This window comes from Microtus pennsylvanicus, chromosome 17, assembly GCF_037038515.1.
Source record: "Microtus pennsylvanicus isolate mMicPen1 chromosome 17, mMicPen1.hap1, whole genome shotgun sequence".
Taxonomy (NCBI): Eukaryota; Metazoa; Chordata; class Mammalia; order Rodentia; family Cricetidae; genus Microtus; species Microtus pennsylvanicus.
Window position 1 is genome coordinate 33582741 of NC_134595.1, and position 20181 is coordinate 33602921.

The following is a 20181-nucleotide window of genomic DNA, read 5'->3' on the forward strand; positions in this document are numbered from 1 at the left end:
AGAACAGCCAGTGCTCTTAACCACTGAGTCATCTCTCCAGCTTTCTTTTGAAACTTGTATTTGGTCAGTCTGTGTAATATTTAATCAAAGCATAAGTACAGTAGCTTGTGCAGCTGGTACATCAGGTCTGGGAGCACGCACATATAATGCCCCAGTGGATCAGAGGGAGAGGAGGACACCAGGAAGCCCGTGCACCATGTTGTGGGCACCAAGCACCACTTTATGCAGAAGGAAGGGTGAGTGAGCACTGGTGAGATGAGGAGGGGTATTCAGGCAGGTATAAAGGCAGGTGGCAAGCTTAGACAGCTAGGGAGGGAGGTCAAAGCTAGAGACACTGATTCTGGCATCATTAGTGGCAACCTAGACCCTTAGAATCATGGAGGGACTATTGATGGAGATGACAGGAAGGTGGTCTCCATCCTCAGGAACACCAAGAGCAAAGCAGGGAGTAGAGGAAGAAGCCTCTTTAAGGGGACACACAACTGGTGACATAAAGAGACCACAGGCTTCATAGAGGAAACTTGGGAGTGCTCCTTCTTCTTCTTCCTTTTTAATAATTTAAGTAGGACTGGCTGAAGAACTTCTTTGAAAGTCTGGTAAAATTTTGCTGTGAATCCATCTGGCCCTGAACTTTTCTTTTTAGCTGGAAGACTTTTTATTACTATTTCAATCTCCTCATTTGTTATGGGTCTGTTTAGGTTGTTGACTTCTTTTTGGTTTAATTTTGGTGGTTTGGCTGAATCTAGAAACTCATCCATTTCTTTTAGATTTTCCAACTTAATGGAGTACAGGTTTTTAAAGTATTCCCTTATGAAACTATGAATTTCTTTGGTGTCTGTTGTAATGTTTCCCTATTCATTTCTGATTTTGTTAATTTGGGTCCTCTTTATTTCTTTTGGCTAGTTGGACCAAGGGTCTGTCAATCTTGTTTATTGTCTCAAAGAACTAGCTCTTAGATTCACTGATATCACTGGGGTGTGCCCTGGAAAGTATGCCCCTTTACATGTCTGTCTGTTTCTCTATCTCTCTCTGCTTATTGGCTGCCATGGGACAAGCGGCTCCACTGGGCCACATGCTTCTCACATGTCATTCTCTCTCACTGTGGGCCAGAAACAACAGAGCCAATTTCCAAGTTTCTCTGAAACCTGAGCCAAAAATGAGTCCTTCCTCCCTTGTTTTTCCCAGGCACCTGTCACAGCAATGTCATCTAACAAGTGAGAATTCAATCCTGGACACAGGCTTTCCAGGTAAGAGCAGCTGGGAGTCAGAGAGCTACCTACACAGATACTATCTTCCCGTGACTCATGTTACCATGGTGTGGTAGAGTGGCTGGGGAAACAGGCTAAGAGAAAGAGACCACCAGGCAGCCTCTCACCCTTGGGTGTTGGGCACAAGCCAAACTCAAGATGGCATTGAACAAAAAGATTCACTGACCTGATCTAAACGGAGTGCACCATCCACAAAGCGCTGCTTGCGAAGTTGCTTGGCAATGCTGTGCAGGTTCAGGACTGCCTGGTGTACCTCCTCAGGACTATGCTCTGGAGAAATGGGAGGCAGCTCTTCCTCAGGGATCTTCTCAGTCGGATTTTCAATCATGCTCTGGGCATGGTCGTAGCTCAGTTTGGTGCAGGAACGGATGACAGTGCGGCCAAACCACTCCTCAAGGATCTGCAAAGACAGACTGACTGTGCATAACCATTCATATACACATACTCAATGAAGCACTGACTGTGTGCTCTGACTTATGTCATAGGAATGAACCAGACACAGAAGCTGCTGCCCTCAGTCAGTTTAGACTACCACGCCCTGGCAGAATTCAACAGACAGCTGAGGCCTATGTACTTCCCCAGGCACAAAATAAGGCCACATGGGAGATTTGCACTGAAGGGCACATGGGAAGAGTTTCTATTAGTTTGGATGACAGGTCATCAATGTCACAAGCAGGGAAGAGAAGATAGGAAGCCTAAGACACAACAGATGGGGCTCTGAGGGCTGGCTGATGGCTTAGAGAAAGCAATGAAAAGACAAGAGCCCAAGAGCTGTCCACACAATGAATCTCTACCAAACACAGCTTTTATTCTGGATAGATGCAGTGAACCTTGTGATCCCTCACCCTCCCCACATGGAAGAGCAGCAGCTTTTTAAAAATGACAACACAGGCAGCCAGAGAAGAGAAGCTCCTGTTCACATTTTTATTCACAAGAGCAAAGATCTTAATAAGGAGTCTAGAATATTAGACTTTAATTTTTCTTCAAATTTTCTAAAACTATACTTTCAGATTACTCCAGGAACTAGCTCTATTGCGAACTACAAGGGACTCTGAGCTCATGCCTATGCTCTTTGAGTTCTACTGTGGCAAGTAGGCCTCATGTCTGGCAATCAGGAAACCTGCATGCTATAGGCAAGGACAGATACAGAGCCAGTCCCAGGGGCTGTCCAACAGTCTGCAGGCAGATGCAACTAAAGGCCTCTATAAGTATCCATCCAGGCCACCCAGGCTTGAGCTCTGAGCATACCCATATGTCCTGAATGGAACCCCAGCCTCCTCTAAAGGGGCAAACTGTGACCTCTTCATTCTCGTGGTCTCAAAGTTTCTCCTGGAGAATATAGTTTCTTTCCTTTCTTCATTTCCTTCCCAAACTAGTCCTCCTCCCTCCCCCAACCCTGGCCATGTGTACATGTTTGTTAGGCAGCCTGTTTTCCGGCTCCTGATAGATGGTGGCAGCTTATACCTGTGCGACTCTTGTCATACTTCCCAGTGAGCTAGTTCATGGACTCCTTCCCACACCAGGTCTTGATATATGGCCTCCTGCAGCCTGTATCCTCTTCCCTGACATTGCTCAAATGACAGTAAGTACCACACAATGAAAGGGATATCTGTTTTCACATAAGCTGGAAGAATAAGCACTGCTTTAAAAATCTAACAAATGCTCTGAGTGCTCTAAATATTTATGCACAAAATTCTGCAGCAAGCTCTTAGATGCCCTTCTTTCTGTAAGCCCATGTGTCCTGGCTCTACACATCTGTTGCTTGTTTGGAACCCTCTGATTGTTGAGCCCTGACTAGCAGCCATGTGTAACCCTAAGGAGTTCTTAAAGTGTGTATGCCTACTATTCCTCACCAAAGGTTGTGCACATGCCCACTAGCAGTGCACTATATTATTAGTTGCACCTGTCCTTGCCTGATGGGCCCTTCTGCCCCTTTGTTTCCTTCTTGGCGAGGACAGATATCCTTTCTCCACCACCCACATGGATACTACCAAACTTCAACCTCAGTGCTGGTTCCCATAGCGCCTTTTCCCAACTTCCCTTCTCTATTTCATTCCTGCATCTCTGAACTTCTGCACCAGCCTTCTCACAAACACACAAAGGGGAGCCTTTGTGAACTTCCTTCCTTCCTCAGCAAGGGTGCTTGGCTTTACCATGGCTCAGGACTTGTAGGAGGCACAGCTGACATGTACTAGAATAGTTCCTATCCTAGGAAAAGCAGTCTTGAAAGTACCTCTGGGAAAGCCAATAGACAGATGCCAGCCAGGGGCAGCTGCCCACAGAGAAAGCAGCAAAGACCCACATGGAGGAAACCCTGGAACAGTCAGCCACATAGGACAGAAGGCAGGCCTCTCTTGATGGAACACCTCATTCATTTCCAGTCTGAAAACTGTACTCACATCAACACCCAGCCCACGACCAGGGCCAGCGGCAGAAGACAAAGAGCTTTTCATGGAAAAGGGGGGGGGGGAGAAGGAGGAGGAGGAGCAGGAAACACTTGGACAGAACCCTAGAGGAGCTTGTGTCCTGTTCTCCTTTGCTTAACACAGGATTGAGGCCACTCCCTTCTTCTTCTAGCATGCACATGGGGTGCCACTGTTCAGAACGTCAGGTTAAACACCCTGCCACTACAGACTGGAGGCATGTGTCTGGGAGACACATTGTCTAAGGAGGTACCCTGCTCCAGTACTTATAAGACCTAAAACAGCACAGTGCTGTTGGCCCCAGCCTCAGGCCCACTGCCTTTGAGCATCACTTTGACATGTCTGGGGGAAGGGACGTTCTACAGTCAATTTTACAGCTGGGCAAAAAGATGGGAAATTCTCAAGAATCACACAAACTCTTAGGTCTATACCTAAAGATTCAAAATAAAATATCTAGTGGATGGACACACACACATACACACACTTATTTTTAGCTGAAGTTCATAACATATGGAGAAACCTTTAGACAACCTGTCTTATTTCATGCAAATGTTTTTTAAAAATTATCCTCTAAAAAGTATCAGCACCTCATTAAGATGCCTTTGGTTTAAAAACTATTTCTCTTTGTTCACCTAGGCTCTTGAAGAGGGGCTATCTTGGTCTCTAGGGCCTTCCGTGGCACCCTGACTTCTCATCTGGTCTCAAGCTTGGCTCAGGTTTTCCCTTACAGTGTCTTGGACTGGAGTCCTAGGGCCTGGAATATGGTATTGAATCTTTCATTATGGGCATCTTGACTATGGGTGAGAGATGTCACCACATCCCCGGGTTTACCAACTGATCTACCTCTCATGTGGTCACTGGGTCTAGGGAGGGTATTTGGGTGACCACAGAGTGAAGAGTGTGGTTAGTGGACCTTGCCCCACAACCCTGTCCACAATTCCAACCCTCATACTTCCTATCTGGTGTGGTTTGGAGGGGGCCCAGCACTCTTGTAGACATGTGCCTCTCTTTCACCTGTCTTCCAGCCCTCATTGTGCAGAAGACCTGGGTTCCATACACTGTTTCCAAAACCAAAAAACAACCCAAAAGCCAGTGAGTACTAGAGTTTACATTTTTTCTAGTGTTTCTTTAATGACCCCCATATTCTATAGCTAAGCATTAGAGTAGGCAGCTTCAATTTATCAGGTCTGCCTTATCAGCATAATTCAGATACAGTGTTCTTTTCTTGATTCAAATTAGGATGCTTCTATGGGCTTTTATTTTCTATTTAGTTATAAATTTTAAAAGTATAAAAATATAGAAGTTATTAAAATTTTAAAGAGCATTAGAAAATAGAAAAAAATTACCGTTCCACTATCCAAATATAACTACTATTGGCATTCTTTTTTGTTTCCTTTTGTTTTTTTCCACTCACTGCCCCCAAGCTTGCTCCCATGTCCACCAGAATATGGCTGCTGGCACACTATATTCATAGTTCCTTCTCTATAGTTCAGATAATGTTTGCCTTTTAGATCTTGAAAAGGAACTTTGTACAGATAGTTAAAAACTATAAAGACCAAAGGTAATGTTTTAACTATTTGATTCCAATTTAGACCAATCAACTGGAGAGAACCAAGGAAATGTATTAGGGACTAGGCTTGGATGACATCCTGACACCAGTATTCATCGTTAGGTATGCTGAGAACACTGTGGTTATATAAGAAAATGCCCAGATTTTTAGTCATATATCAAAACACACAGGAGTGAAATGACATGTCTGTAGTTTGTTTTAAAATTCTGTAGTCTTTTTTGCATAAAAATGAAGAAAATTACATCAAATATCTCCTTTTATAAATTCTCTGTAATTTGTCTGTTGTTTTAATCATCAGGAGAAACAAATGTCCTCACTTGTGGTTCACAGTTTGGTGACATTAGATAAGCACATGGGGCTCGTGGAGGCAGGAGGACTCTCTTTCTTTTACAATTTTTTTATGTTTTTAATTGTTTTTATTGAGCTATACATTTTTCTCTGCTCCCCTCCCTTCATCCGCCCTCCTCTTCTACCCTCTCCTATGATCCCCACGCTTCCAATTTACTCAGGAGATCTTGTCTTTTCTACCTCCCAAGCAGATAAAAAGCTATAGTCTTAACAGAACGAAGTCTTGACAGTACTGAATCTGGGATACAGGGATGGGGGCTTATTGTGATGCTTTTCTTATGTTATCTATAGTTGATTTTTTTTAATTAAAGTATATATCATTCTAACATTATCTTTTTGTTTGTTTGTTTGTTTTGAGACAGGGTCTTACTATGTGGCCCTGACGGACCTAGCACTCACTATGCAGCCCAAGCTGCAGCTGTCTCAGAACTATTAAAACACAAAGTTTTCACTGTATAGCTTTCTCTTTCATCAGATTCATATCTGTTTTATTTTAATTTGCTTGATCAAACATTAGTCTTTATTTTCAAAATATGGTTCACGGACTCCTGTGGGCCTCTGAGTCCCATTTAGGGGTCTGTGTGGTCCAAACTATTTTCAGTCATAATCCAGGGTATTACACAAACTGACTGTATACTGCCATTTACAGCAATGGTCTAGAAGCCTTGGCAGGTGAACTATTTCACCTGTGTGGGACATAGCAGTCACACTACTCCCCCCACCACACACTGGCAGTGATAAAAGAGCTAGATCAATTTAGAATGTTCTCACTGGACAAGTAAAATCCATTACTTTTCTATGTCTCAACCCCAAGTACTTGTCTTTGTCACTTAAACTTCATGAGGGAGGAGGATGACCTTTGGAGGACAAACACGCATATAACTATCTGTAGGTTAAACTGGTAACATTCTCACAAAGGTATCATTTTCATATGAAGAACAGCTGACATGGAAACCATGGCTATTTAGACTGAGGTATTTGTACTTCACGGAAACAACTGACATTGCTTATCATTGATGACACAAGTTGAACTTTAATAAAATTAGAATTTTAGTAACCCTGCATCTAATATATGAGCTTGTGGGCTTTCTAATACTGAAAATATTTGACTAATAAGAAAAGCAATGCCATTAACAATGTAGTTTTAAAAATACTGTATAATAAAATGTGCCCACAGTTAGAGATCAGCATTAAGTCAGTACTTTCTAAATGGCCACTATACATTAAAAAGTCATGCTTGGGTAAAAGGTCTATTCTCAGTGGATTTTTTTTTTCTCAGTGGATTTTTATATAACCTTATTAACAAAGTTCATCTGATATTGTTAGTCTGTTCAGGCTGCTATAACAAAATACCACCACAAACCAAGTGGTTTAAGCCATAGAAATTCATTTCCCATAGTTCTGAAGGCTAGAAGTTCCAGATCAAGTGCCAGTCAGTCCAGTGCCTGGTGAGGGCTATCTTCATGACTCCAACAAAGCAGCTGCTTTCACAAAGCATCTTCCACATGTCAGAGGAGAGACAGCAAGCTTTCTGCTATGTCTTTTTAAGATGGACATGAACTTATGATCTCACATAGTGTGCACTTGTATGTGTGTATGTGGGCACTCCTGTTATGGTGCACATGCAGATGCCAGAGGACAACCTCAAGAGTCAGGTCCCACTTCCTAGTATAGATTGAGGCAGTGGGCCCAGAGCTTCCAGGGATTCTCTTTGTTCTGCTCCACATCTCAAAGTAGGAGCACTGGGACAACAGATACTCACAAATAGGCCTGACTTTTCATGGTTTCTGGGGATTTGAACTCAAGCCCTCACATTTGCAATGGCAAGTACTTTTAACCATAAAGCCATCAACCGCCTCCTCCTCCTCCTTCTCCTTTCCTCCTCTTCCTCCTCCTCCTCCTCTTCCTCCTCCTCCTTTCTTGTTCCCTTTTATTTCCCCTCTCTTCTCACTCATTTTTGAGATGTTTTCTCTGAGTAACCCCATCTGGCCTTTAACTCACAAGCTTTCTGCCTCAGCTTCTATGATTATAGATCCAAGAAGACATTGTAAAGCTTCCTGGAAAAGGGCCTTATAAGTGCTGCTTTGTTTCTGAGACTTCATATGCCTGAAGATATGCTTTTTGTTATCTATCTATCTATCTATCTATCTATCTATCTATCTACCTACCTATCTATCCATCCATCCATCTACTCACCCACCTATTTACCTGTCTATCTACTATCTATCGATCTACTCACCTACCTATCTATTTATCTATCTTTTGTGTATGTCTGTGTAAGGTTTGTTGTGTCCCCTGGAGCTGGAGTTACACAAAGTTGTGAGCTGCCATGTGGGTGCTGGGGATTGAACCCCAGTCTTCTGGAAGAGCAGACAGTGCCTTTATTGCTGTGCCATCTCTCCAGGCCCTGAAGATATGGTTTTTGACTTTCAGTTTACCATCACTTAGCTGAGTACATTTTATAGGGATCCTAGCCTTCAAGACAGAAACAAGCTCTCTCTGCAGTATCGCAAAGCTTCTAAGATTGTTATGAAAGAGTCTGAACTTGCTCTGCCTTCTGGTCTATTGTGTGTGGCTTTCTCTTGGCCCTTTATAGAAGTTTTCTGGGTCTTTTCCTTGTCTCCTAGATCCTGAAGCTCTGTGAAGAACTGTACTATCAAGAGTGGTGTGCCTGCTTCAGACACACCTTCATTTGCATTAGTTATAGAAAAAAATCTCTGGGTCTTCTGCTAAGACTAGGAGGGTCAATCTTTTTAATGAACTTTCCACCAATACTGATGTCAGACTCACTTCATCCACCCCTCCCCCACCTCCCAGAGTTATCTGGTTCTGTCAACCTCTGAATTTTTGTTTCTTGGCTTCCTCTGTCCTGGCTCAGGACTAGACTTTTTCAGGACTGCTAAGTCAGTTACCACTCATCCATCTGCTCTCCTGGTTCCAAGATTTTGTTGCTGTTGTCTCTTCTCCCATTCTCTTTGTCCTTGTGGGTTGTCTTTTTTCTTCTTTCTTTCTTTCTTTCTTTCTTTCTTTCTTTCTTTCTTTCTTTTTCTTTTTTAAAATCTCTCTACTGTTGTTTTAGTGAGGTTTTGGGATGGAATGAAAATCAGTGTGGTTATTTAATCTTCCATCTTTATTTATAATTCAGCATCTTTTTTCACTTCCATTTATTATTATAACATACATTTCTCATGTTCTTTCATGGTATTTGACACCAGCTTTGCAGAAGCCTGTGCTGAGTAAGCCCTAGGTTCTCAAACATGATCCTGTTGTGATGTTTACAGTTGCTCACTTTGAGGAGGGAACTGGTTTTCCCAAGTGAAATCTTTACCCATCTTCTTTCCTCATTGTGTATAGGGAGTGCTTGCTGACAGCCTTCTTATCTGTGTTTTCCTTACCTCACTCTAGGACTGAAATGGTACTCTACTACTCTTTATTAGTCTTCATATTTCCAGCCATCTCACAGGATATTGCAGCCTTCGTTGCCATCTTCCCCAGGACATTAGTAGAACACAGACTCCCACAATTCCTTTATAGCCTAGCTTCCTATCCCGCTTTCCAGAAGTACATCCAGCCTCACTGGACCATCTCCTACCTAAGCTCCCACCTCCACAATTAGTGCTCTCCATTAGTTGCTAAATACTGGCAGTAGGTAGGGTCAGTCTTGCCTCTTAGGCAAGAGCCCTAAGATGTCTTCCCTACAGCAGCTACCCCAGATCTTCTGCATCCACCCATTATGAAATTTCAGTCTAGTGCAGGCACACAGTGGGTGCTTACCACGACACACAGGATGGGACAGTGGTAAGCGGAGAATGAATGACAAAGTACAATTTGTTACCTTGCCTTCAGGGGTCAGCTTCCAGATCACAGAGAAGGTCAGCTTGTCAGTCATGGGGTTGAGGCTGCACAGTTCTTCACATAGAAGCCTGGGAAGCATCGGAACTACCTGTGAACAGAGGAGAGTTTCTGAGCATCCTTGTTCAACCTGCAGGAGTCTGTCTCAGGCAGCACAGAGGCAGAGTTTTGGTGACCAGCTTGAGCTTCCAGAGTGAGCTGAAGGTGATAGAGGTTCACTTCTAGAAGCCTCTGCAGAAAGAGCACATTGTCTCACCAGGAATCACATCAACTAGCATCTGGAACTGGGACTTCAAGCTTCCAAAACTGTGAAAAACTAAAGGTGTGTTGCTTAAGTCACTCAGTCTCTCTCTCCTCTCTCTCTCTCTCTCTCTCTCTCTCTCTCTCTCTCTCTCTCTCTCTCTCTCTCTCTCTCTAATTAAACAGTATTTGTTCAAGAAAATATCATACTTTAAGTCCCAAGACAGTATCTATAATGTAATATAACACAACTCCAGACATCAGTGCTTTAGTGTTCGTCAAAACAAAACAACAAAAAAATTGCATCATGGGCCTAGACCAGACCCTGAATTAGAAAACACTGATGGTAAAATAGTTGAAATCCAAACAAAGGATGAAGTACAGTTAACAGCAGTGTCCCAAAGGCAGTCTCTTAGCTCTGGTTGAGAGAATATGGCAATGTATGACGCAGGCAATGGAGGCTCTCTGTCTTTGCAATTTTTCCGTAAGTCTAAAAACATTTCAAAAGAAGAGCTTACTTTTTAAAAAGCTATGCTTTCTATTAATTGATCTTTTATTATATATTTAAATATAAATTTATGCTTATTATACATACTAAGCCTTATCTATTTTTATAAACAAGTATGAGGCTAAAATTTTCTGTATAAAATGAAGAGCTGGGTGGAGCTTGAGGTCTTAGACCATCAAACAGCTGAAGCAGTGCAGTGGCAGCAGGTGTAAGTGAGTAAAGGAGGCTTTGACACAGAGACTGAGCTCAAAATCAGACCCTAGGCCCAGCACTTCATGATGATGCAGTCAGCTAGGACAATTCTGGACCTAGGTTTTCTTCAAAGTGAAATAGCTCTGAAATGCTCAATAAAAGTTAGCTCAAGGTGTCCAAGTCCCTGTGACCCTTGGCTCAGTCTTCCTCATTCAGCCTTGTGCTCAGGTACTCACCTCTAACACACATGGTTCTAGATCGTGGGCCTTCCCACTGCAAGCCCTTCACCTGCCTTGCCTGCTCTCTGCTCCAGCTTGTGCACATGGTGTTCCCATTTTCTGGAACACCTTTCTGGACACTTTGCTTCAGGCAAACTTTGACATATCCTTCCAGATTCTGCTCCTTGCCATTTTCAGGGCCTATCCAGACTCCCCCAGGCAGAGAACGTACTGTTTTGTAACTTCCCCTGCTCTTTCGCAGAGGCTGTGGGGCAGACCCAAAGAATAAGCTACTTACTCCACCCTCCCTGCTCTTCCACACCACTTCTACGGCCCTGACCACACTACATCCTGATGCCTTGTTAGGTGCTCCAGGCTATGGAAACTCTAAGAACATAGAGAGGTCTGGCTCTGTCCTTCTATCTAGTACCCTCAACACAATATGCACTATTAGTATGCAGATGACTGACTTCTGTTAGGAAATGAATAACCTGGGAGATTTTTCTCTGTTTACTGTATCACACACACACAAAACCCACTTCATGAAATCCTTGCCAGCAGAATTCTATAGCAGCGTCTTTACATAACTTGTACTTTCAGTAGAAAGGGAAGAATTTTGGCTACCCTCTGCTAAAACAAAACAAAACAAAACACTACCAGCACACCCTGTGTCTGCCCAGGTTATCAAAACTGCTTTGCTCCTCCTACTAGTCAGATGCCAAAGAACTCAAGTTTCATGAAGAATCAGTGGTAGCATAATTACATTTATTTTTTTTTTAGGGGACAGTCCTTTTAATAAACTTTCTACTAGATCTTGAGGAAGAAATCAAATGGAATTCAGAGCAAACAGTCCATGTTCATCCAGTTTTGTAAATAGGTAGTTAGGCCTGTGTCTTTCAAAGGAGAAGAAATTAAGAGGTTATGATCACATTTGTGGTTTGGCATATCACAGCCTCTCATAAATCCACTGGTCCTCCAGGGGTCACTGTGCACGCATTTCTGCTCAACCCAGAGTGTAGCAGGCTTCCTTGTGAAAGAGGGCTGTTGAAGTGGGGCCTCTCTTAAAAGCCACTTTCTCATATGCCTGCCCAGGCAGGTGAGAAGGGAGAATGGTACCCTGATTCTATGCAGCATGTGAGCTATATGAGGTCTGTCCCAGCATCGGGAGAAACTATGGGTCAGAGTGATGTGCAGAGCACCAAGGATAACCAGGAAAGATTTCTTTGTAGAGAAACTCCTGCTGCCAATAGCACAGGGCTAGTGCCCATGCTCCCTGGGCCCTGGTATTTCTCTCCAGGCCTGCATTCATCACACTCCCTATATAGCATGGAACTCCACCACAGTTCCCAGCTACCCGAATCCCACTGTCCCAACTGCCTCAGAGCCTGCCTTCTTTGTTCTGGGCACTCTACTGTCTGAACACTGATGGTGACAGGAAATGTGCTGAGCTGTGCAGAGGCTTCACACTCATTACAGCTCACCTCCAATTTATCCCACTACCTTCTTATTCTTTCTCAATAGAAAAACCCAACTCTTCTACATAGGGATTATAGACTCAGGCCCTTTCTAGTATTTTCAATCAACCATCCTTTTGAGCCAATTTCATTAACTTTTCAGGGGTGCTGTGTCCCTTGTCTTAAGCCTGGTCTAACTGTTTGTAGCTCTTGCTAAGTGAACTCCCTGCTCAGCTGGTTTGGTTCTCTACGGTCAGAGCACAAGAGTAGAATAGCCCTTAACTCCAGACTCTATTCCTTCCCATAGCCACACCCTCTGTCTCTTCACTTGAAGTTTCTCAAAATGGTTTATGGATCTGGCTCCTCCTTTCATTCTAGTTTCCCATCCTACCACATGATTTTTTTCATAGCTCCCGCCAATACAATAACCTGCCTTGAGGTGGTACAAAGAGGGCACCTCACTAGAGATGGTCCTAGGCTGCTGGGACTTCCAGGCTTCAAAATTTGGCATGTACCTTTAATCCCAGCCTTGGGAGGTAGAGGCAAGATCAGGGGTTCAAGGGCATTCTCAGCTTGGAGAGTTTAAAGTCAGCCTGGGCTACATGATACCTTATCGCAAAACTAACCAACCAACCAAACAAATAACAATAAAAATCAAACCAAATCAACCAATCAACTATTAAACAAACAAAAACCCAAGACATAAAATTGAACTTAATAAACCCCATACATGGCTTCAGGTATTTCAAGGTAATAATGGAAAACAGAAAAACAAAGTTTACTTCTGAAGTTTTTTATTTTTTAAAATATGGGAAACTTTTCGAATTTACATGTAAGCCTTATTTAATGGCAGTTTTAATCTCTGTATCCCAATTTTAGTATGTTTGTTGCTGAAGCAAACATCAACACCCTTATTTTCTCCAGATTTCTACATGTTCTTTACTTTTTTAATTGATTGAATTAATTTTTAATTGAGCTCTACATTTTTCTCGGCTCCCCTCCCTGCTTCTCCCCTCTCCCCTGTAAACCCCGCTAAGGTTCCCATGCTCCCAATTTACTCAGAAGATCTTGTCTTTTTCTACTTCCCATGTAGATTAGATCTATGTAGGTCTTTCTTAGTGTCCTCATTGTTGTCTAAGTTCTCTGGGATTGTAGTTTGTAGGCTGGCTTTCTTTGCTTTATGTTTAAAAACCACCTATGAGTGAGTACACATAATAATTGTCTTTCTGTGTCTGGGTTACCTCACTCAAAATAATGCTTTCTAGCTCCATCCATTTTCCTGCAAAATTCAAGATGTCGTTATTTTTTCTGCTGTGTAGTACTCCATTGTATAAATGTACCACATTTTCCTTATCCATTCTTCGGTGTATGTTTTTTACTTTTAAGATTTATTTGTTTGTTTAGCATGGATGGTAGTGGTGTGTGTGTGTGTGTGTGTGTGTGTGTGTGTGTGTGTGTGTATCTCATCTGTGCACGAGCAGAGACCAGAAGAAGGTGTCAGATCCCTTGGAGCTTGAGTTACAGGTGCTCTGTAAGGATACCTGTCATGTTAACCTGGGTACTGGGTTATCTCTGAAGTTTGGTGATGATTATGCAGCAAGTGCTCTTGACCACTTGATGATTATGAGGCAAGTGCTCCAGGCCATGCATCTTCTTTCTTACTACACCTCATTTAGTGATAACCTGAAATCCTATTCAGGCAAGTGATCTGCCAGTAATTGCTACATTCTCTGTTTTAGGAATCCTATTTATAATAGGGTCTATTGCCTTTCCTTTTCCCAGGAATCAATGAGCTGGATGAGCTGGATTCAGCAACTGGATTTGGGTCTTTTATGAATGAAAGAGGCCCTGATACTTTTGGTTGGACCAAGAAGCCTTCATTAAAGACTAGACCCATAGGTTGGATATGGTGATAGAGACAGAGGCAGGAAGACCCTGAGCTATACATAAGTCTACAAGTCTACAACAGCAAAAACAAAACATAGTAAGAGCAGGGTTGGGTCCTTACAGTCACTGATGGGAAGTCATATACACAAAGAGCTACTAAGGAGAATCAGCTCTCTGCATCTATCTTGATGTAGGCAGTAGCAATACCTGGAGAAATAGATTCTCCACTTCCCCACCCTTTTCCTCTCCCTCCTTCTTGCTGTATGATAGGGATTTCTGGAACTAGGGGTGACATTCAGCTAGATCCGATAGCCCTGATAAACCCTTTGGAGAGTATGTGAACAAGGGTCTGCCTCTGGGGGCAATTACTCAAAGCTTCAAGGGACAGTGGTGTGGAAAGGATCCTGGCACTGAAATGTTAGCCCTGATTCAGGCTTAATTCCCCTTTATCCAGAGTGCTCAAGTGAGTTTATCCTTAGAAGGAAGGTCACTCAACTGTTCTCGAAACCCAGCATAACCCATGCTTCTTAGTTTGCCACTTCAGGCCTCTCTCCAATTTCCCCTCTTGGCAATCCCTGTAATTCATACCTCAGCCAGTCCACACTACATGCTGTTCCTCAAACACACTGGCTCTAAAGCTTTTATTTATTTACTGTTCATATGTGTGCGTCTGTGTGTGTGTGGGGTGTGTGTGTGCCTGTGTGAGCTTCTGTGCGCTACAACAGAGGCAAGGAAAGGTTAGATCCTCTGGAACTAGAGTTATAGGTGGTTTTGAGATGCCAGGTAGGTGTTGGGAACCAAATTTGGGTCCTCTGTGAGAACAGTAAGAACTTTTAACTGCTGAACCATCTCTCCAGCCTGCAAACATGCTGACCAGAACCAGGACTGCAGGACCAGTATTTCTCTCAGCTTTGCATCCCTGACACCTGGCACAGCAGTCCTGTGTCAGTACTGCTACGTGGTGAAGAAGAATAGAACTGGCAGCAGAAAAGGAAGAGAGCTGGGGAATATCTCAGACATAAGCCCAAAGCTCTGTCCTGACAGAGCTTAAAGGCTGGTGTAGGAAAAAAAGGAGCGATGACAGGACCCTGACTTTCTAAGATTCTGGACCAGGGCTTGGGAGAGCTGAGGGAACTGGCCATTTAGGTCAATACACCACTGCCCAATACTGCTGGGTGGGGGTACCACTAAGACTATAAAATCTTACATGAGCCTCAGAGAACAGAAACATCTGCTAAAGCCACAGCAAGCAGGCTAGCCAAGTTCAGCAGTGGGTGAGCCAGGACAGCCCTGTGACCAGTTGAAAGGCCACAGAGGGAAGAATCAATCATCTGGGTGCAGAGGGACAGGAAGGATGAGCAGTGACATCAGGTCAGACACTCACAAGTAATGGGGTTTCCACCGTCTTCTTAAGCTAAGCTACCAGCTAGTTCCCCACGTCACCCTCCCCTTATACCCTCAGTGCACCCCAGATCTGCAGCATGGCAAGTTGGTATTTTCTCCTTTTCTGAAGGCTTGGAGATTTTCACACCAAGGTATGCTCAGACTGAAGAAACCTAAAGGAAATACACAATATGTTTTGAGAGCCAAATCTCTGCTTAAAGGGTTTCCTTTTTCATATCAACACTTCCATGATCCAGAATTCGATCAACTCTTTGCTACCCAGTTTGACATTAACAAAACAGCAGCGCTAACATTCTGCTGGTGTCAGAAAGGAACATCTTAAAACTCTTGGATTGTACATGAAGACAGGGTTCCAATCCCAATCTTTGATCTCTATTATAAAGCACTACCAATAAAACATCCTTGAGATTTATGGTGAGCTTTCACTTGAGCTGCTTCACACCTAAAATAACATGCATGGCTGGGCCAGCAGACAGAAAGTTTAGGTTTAGGTTTCAACTGTTTAGGTTTTCTTTTACTTTTAAAACTTAATTCACATATTTATTTCTTTCTAATTACCTTAAAACTTAAAATTAAATTGTATTTATTTTCCAGAGAACACATTAGCTGAGCAGATGTCATGGCCTCTGAAAAGAATAGGTTCAAGTACAGATATATAGTTGTCCCCATCCTAACAGAAACATCTTTGTTAAAAAGAAAGGGTGCATTTTTTAAAATTTAAACGAATACTATTTAAATTTATCTTTCTCTTTACTGTTTCCTTGTTAGCAAGAGTCACTGAATCATTATATGTGAGTCAAATCTCAACAAGAAGAATTTCATGTAAAGCTAGTGAGCTAGGATCTGGATCCAGGATTGGCTCCACTGCATATTGTTCTACTCTCTGGGATCGTTCCCCAAACCAAGCTTAGATTGTAACTCTGACCATCAGTCACCTATAAGTCAGCATCCTAATGAAAAGAAGTCAGAGCCACATTTCCTATAGATGGGAAATCAACCGGAATACCCAGCCCCCTTCCCTGGAGTGACAGAGTTGGGAAAAAATGATTTGGCCAAATGGGAGAGCAGAGAATATGCACAAGGGAAAGGCAGCTCATCCAGCTTTTAAGAAGACCTTTATAGGCAAAGTAAAGTGAAAACAGCAGAAAAGTTCCTGGACACAGTCCTTTAAGAAACAAAACCGAGAAGGAAGAAAGGTCAGAGCAGCGGTTCAAAAGCATCAGAATGCACAGCTCCTGCTGTCCAAGGTTGTGGGTCGGTGCCTCGAGCTCCTGCCAAGTTGGAGGCAGGGCTAGGCAGTGGAGGCTCACAGCCCTTCTTCCACCAGCTTTCCACTTTCAGAGTTTAGCAGCAGAGCCCCAATAAGCACTCCCAAAGAGATTCTCAAACTGTGACAGTCACAGAACCAAAGTAAAGGGAACAGAAAGTGAAACACTCAGTTATTAATCCGATTTTATTCTTTTGTTTCTAATTTGAAACATATTTTCTGGTTATAAAAGGAGAATTCAGCTTCAAGATAAGAGAAAACCACCTGCTTGGAGGAAGGGGCTCTAATGGCATCTAAGTTCTCAACTCATCAGACCAAAAGGCAGCAGTAGACTATTGTAAATGGAGAGTTTTTCACACTTACTTACTTGACACAGCTTTTAACAGATTACTTCAAAGATTGAGCTTTCCATCACAACACTAGAAGTTTTGTTGCTACAAGAGATCTGGAAGCTTATCTTCTTCTTCCAAGTCTGGACCAGGGAAAAGCTGGGTTTGGCCAATATCACTGTCAGGCAGGAAGTACACATGGGGCACCTTCAGCTTGAGGTTAAGTGGAGCCAGTGTACAAGTATCAAAACTGCATCCTCAGAGGTTTAAGTTAAGAAGGGGGCTTTGGAGTTTAATGAGTTTTTTCCCCTTCAAGATGTATAGTATAGATATCAAAAAAGAGACAAAATTGAATAAAGGTCACTGCCCCAGAAGTGAATGCACACACAGGTGTGCACTGTGTGAGTGCAGACAGGCACATAACATGCTCAATGTGTGGATGTCGGGGATAACCTTAAGGTGGTCCTCACCTTCCAACTTGCTTGATACAGAGTCTCTCTTGTTTGTCACAGTGTATGCCTTTGTGGCGTGCCTTAATAGCATCTAGAGAACATAGCACCAAAGCACAAAACCTTTCTGGGGAGCATCAGGAAGTAGAAGTTCAGGGAGCCAGGAATACATATGTTTTCAAGGTCTTGTTTGTTAAATTGTGGAGGGAGCAAGAGAAGCCAACAAGAACTAAGAGAAAGGGAAGGTTGTTTAATAAACCGTATAAAAATGCTTCGGCCCAAAGCTACATGAAAACCTAGACCCTGGAAGACCTCTTTCTTGGTCCTTTGCAGCTTCTACCTAAAATAAACAGGGATCCGAAGAGGCAGCAGCTGCACTATGAGGTCACACTGTTTGTGAGGCATAATTCATAGCTTGGTGTTCCTTCTGCCAACAGTGAAGGCACACAGGCAGTTTGTAGTAGAGAGAGAGAGACTAGGAAGCTATACCCCTTCCCTGGTGATAGTGTTTGTAAATTCTCAGAATAGAGTAAATATGGAACCTGGCTAGTCTCTGGACACTGCTTGGGGCCACACAAACAATATCCAGCTCCCAGAATGGGTTGGCAGGAGTGGGGGCAGATATTTTACCTTAATACAGTCAATGATCAAATACCAAAAGTCATGTTTTAGAGCATGGAATTGGGGAGGAAAGGTTCAAGCTATTGAGTTCATTGGAGCCAGACAGGAAGTAAATTTAGACACAGCCCCAAATAAGATGAGTCAAAATGAACATAGGAGCACCATCAGAGAACAAAAAGGCTAGAAGAATCTATGATCTACAGTGGAAGATAGAGACAAGTTATGCATGTTTTATTATTTACAGCTGTCCTCAGGGCCTACCATAATGCCTATAGATACCTGATGCTTAGAATATACTTGTTAAAGGGATGGATTCTTATAGATACTTGTAGGCATGTACCAGCCTACACAGAATGAATGGATGTATTTATTTCCTTTTTCCCTCTGCTTCTCTCTCTCCTCTCTCTGTCTCTCTGTCTCTGTCTCTCTCTGTCTGTCTGTCTCTCTCTCTCTCTCTCTCTCTCTCTCTCTCTCTCTCTCTCTCTCTCTCTCTCCGTGTGTGTATGCACAAATGTGTAAAGACCAGAGGCCAACACTGGGCATACACCTCCATCATCACCACTCTCCACCTTTACTGAACCCAAAAATCACTGATTGGCTAGATCTGCTGAGCAGTGAGTTCTGGGGATCTGTCTCCCCCAACCCCCACATGTGCTAATATTACAAATGCATATCATCATACCCTGCTTTTATGTGAGTTCTGAGGATTCAAACTCAGGTCCTTACACTTGCATGGCAAATATTTTACTTATTGAGTCATCTCCTGGCCCCAAGAAGGGATATGATTTCTTCCTTTTATAGCTAAGGTGAGGGACATCTAACAGCAGGTCCATCTTGGGGATTCTGTGGGCTAACTGTATAGTGCAGACCAGGACAGGTTTGGTACAGGTATTTAGAACAAGGGTTGAAAATGTTTCTCTAAGGCCTATTGTACATAGTGAACTGTCATTCCACTTGGTATCTATTGTGTGAGAGTGGACACAACACAAAAGATTAGGTGTGTTGTTATCTAAACTACAAACCCAGCTGTTTCTTAGGCCTTTCTTTGGAGCAATAGTTTGAAAACTGACCACTGTTGGAAGGATGTGACAAGGCTACTCAAAAGAGGAGGTTTGAGACGAAAGCTTTGGCTTCTTTTAAAAACATGTGCAGTAACAGAGGGCAAGCATGTTCCTAGTGCCAAACCTGTATTTTAGACCTTACTAGATCTGGGAAAAGATTCAGAAAAGACATGTTCTTCACAAATTAAAAATAAAGAAAGAATACTAAGTGGAAACACTTCGTAAAATCTAGGACACTCAAAGCTGGTTTGTACCTTCTGAACCAAGTAGACACTTGTGGCTCTCTCAGCGGCCACCTTATCCAGAGAGGATCCCTCAGGAATGAAATGACTCACGTCGGCGATGTGGACACCCACTTCAAAGGTGCCTGTAAGTGGATAAGAAGGAGCATTAGCCTGGTTGGAAGGTTAGCAGAATCCCTCCTTTCCAAGGGTACCTGTCACTCTCAGAGACTCAGGCCCCGAAGCATTGGCCACTCACTGCTCTAGTCTTTCTTGGCAGCTACTTGTAGTTCCTGTGACTAGTACTGCTGTCATTTCCCTCATCCTATACCAGACAGATGAAGTGGTTTTTACTGGGAACAAATGAGAGAACCATCTCCACAAACTATTTCCATCTCTAAAGGCGTCTTATCACTATATTTATAAAAGACAGGTCTAGTGGGTAATAAGTTAGTCCTTTAAGGTTACAAGAAATGAGTTGGCTCCCTAAACCTGCAAGGCACTGTTTCTGGAAGTGTGGCCTTTCATCTACATCCATTGACCAAAGCCCTCAGTCAGTCCTATGTCTGACCTGCCCATCTGGCCCCTGTATCCACTTTCCTAGCCCTCTACCCTTCTGCTGTTATGCTTTAAAGCATGCATTTGGTGATGTTACTTCTGAGCTCACTGTTTATGGCCATGCATGGTCTCACCTCAACGTACATTGGTAGGCTTGCAGGATCTTTCACATAGTGTGGATGCAGTTGCCATAACAACCTTTCTAATCTGAATGCATCCATCTTACCTTATTCCATTCAGAAACTTGTCTGGCTGGTTCTTTTTCCTATGCTTGGGCTATCTCAGCAGGATCTGCAATCAGCAATCTCTTT

General features: G+C 43.0%; 1 protein-coding gene across 4 annotated transcripts in view; it reads right to left on the bottom strand.

The window, feature by feature from the left end:
- The window catches only part of Dis3l2 (DIS3 like 3'-5' exoribonuclease 2), a 328490-nt gene that overhangs the window by 67292 nt on the left and 241017 nt on the right, over positions 1-20181 (bottom strand). For all 4 annotated transcript variants that reach the window (XM_075951632.1, XM_075951634.1, XM_075951630.1 and 1 more), the window contains 3 exons: positions 19346-19458; positions 9445-9552; positions 1435-1668 (listed from right to left, as the gene is read on the bottom strand). In XM_075951632.1, the coding sequence (XP_075807747.1) occupies positions 1435-1668; positions 9445-9552; positions 19346-19458 (455 nt within the window). The remainder of the gene's footprint in view (positions 1-1434; positions 1669-9444; positions 9553-19345; positions 19459-20181) is intronic.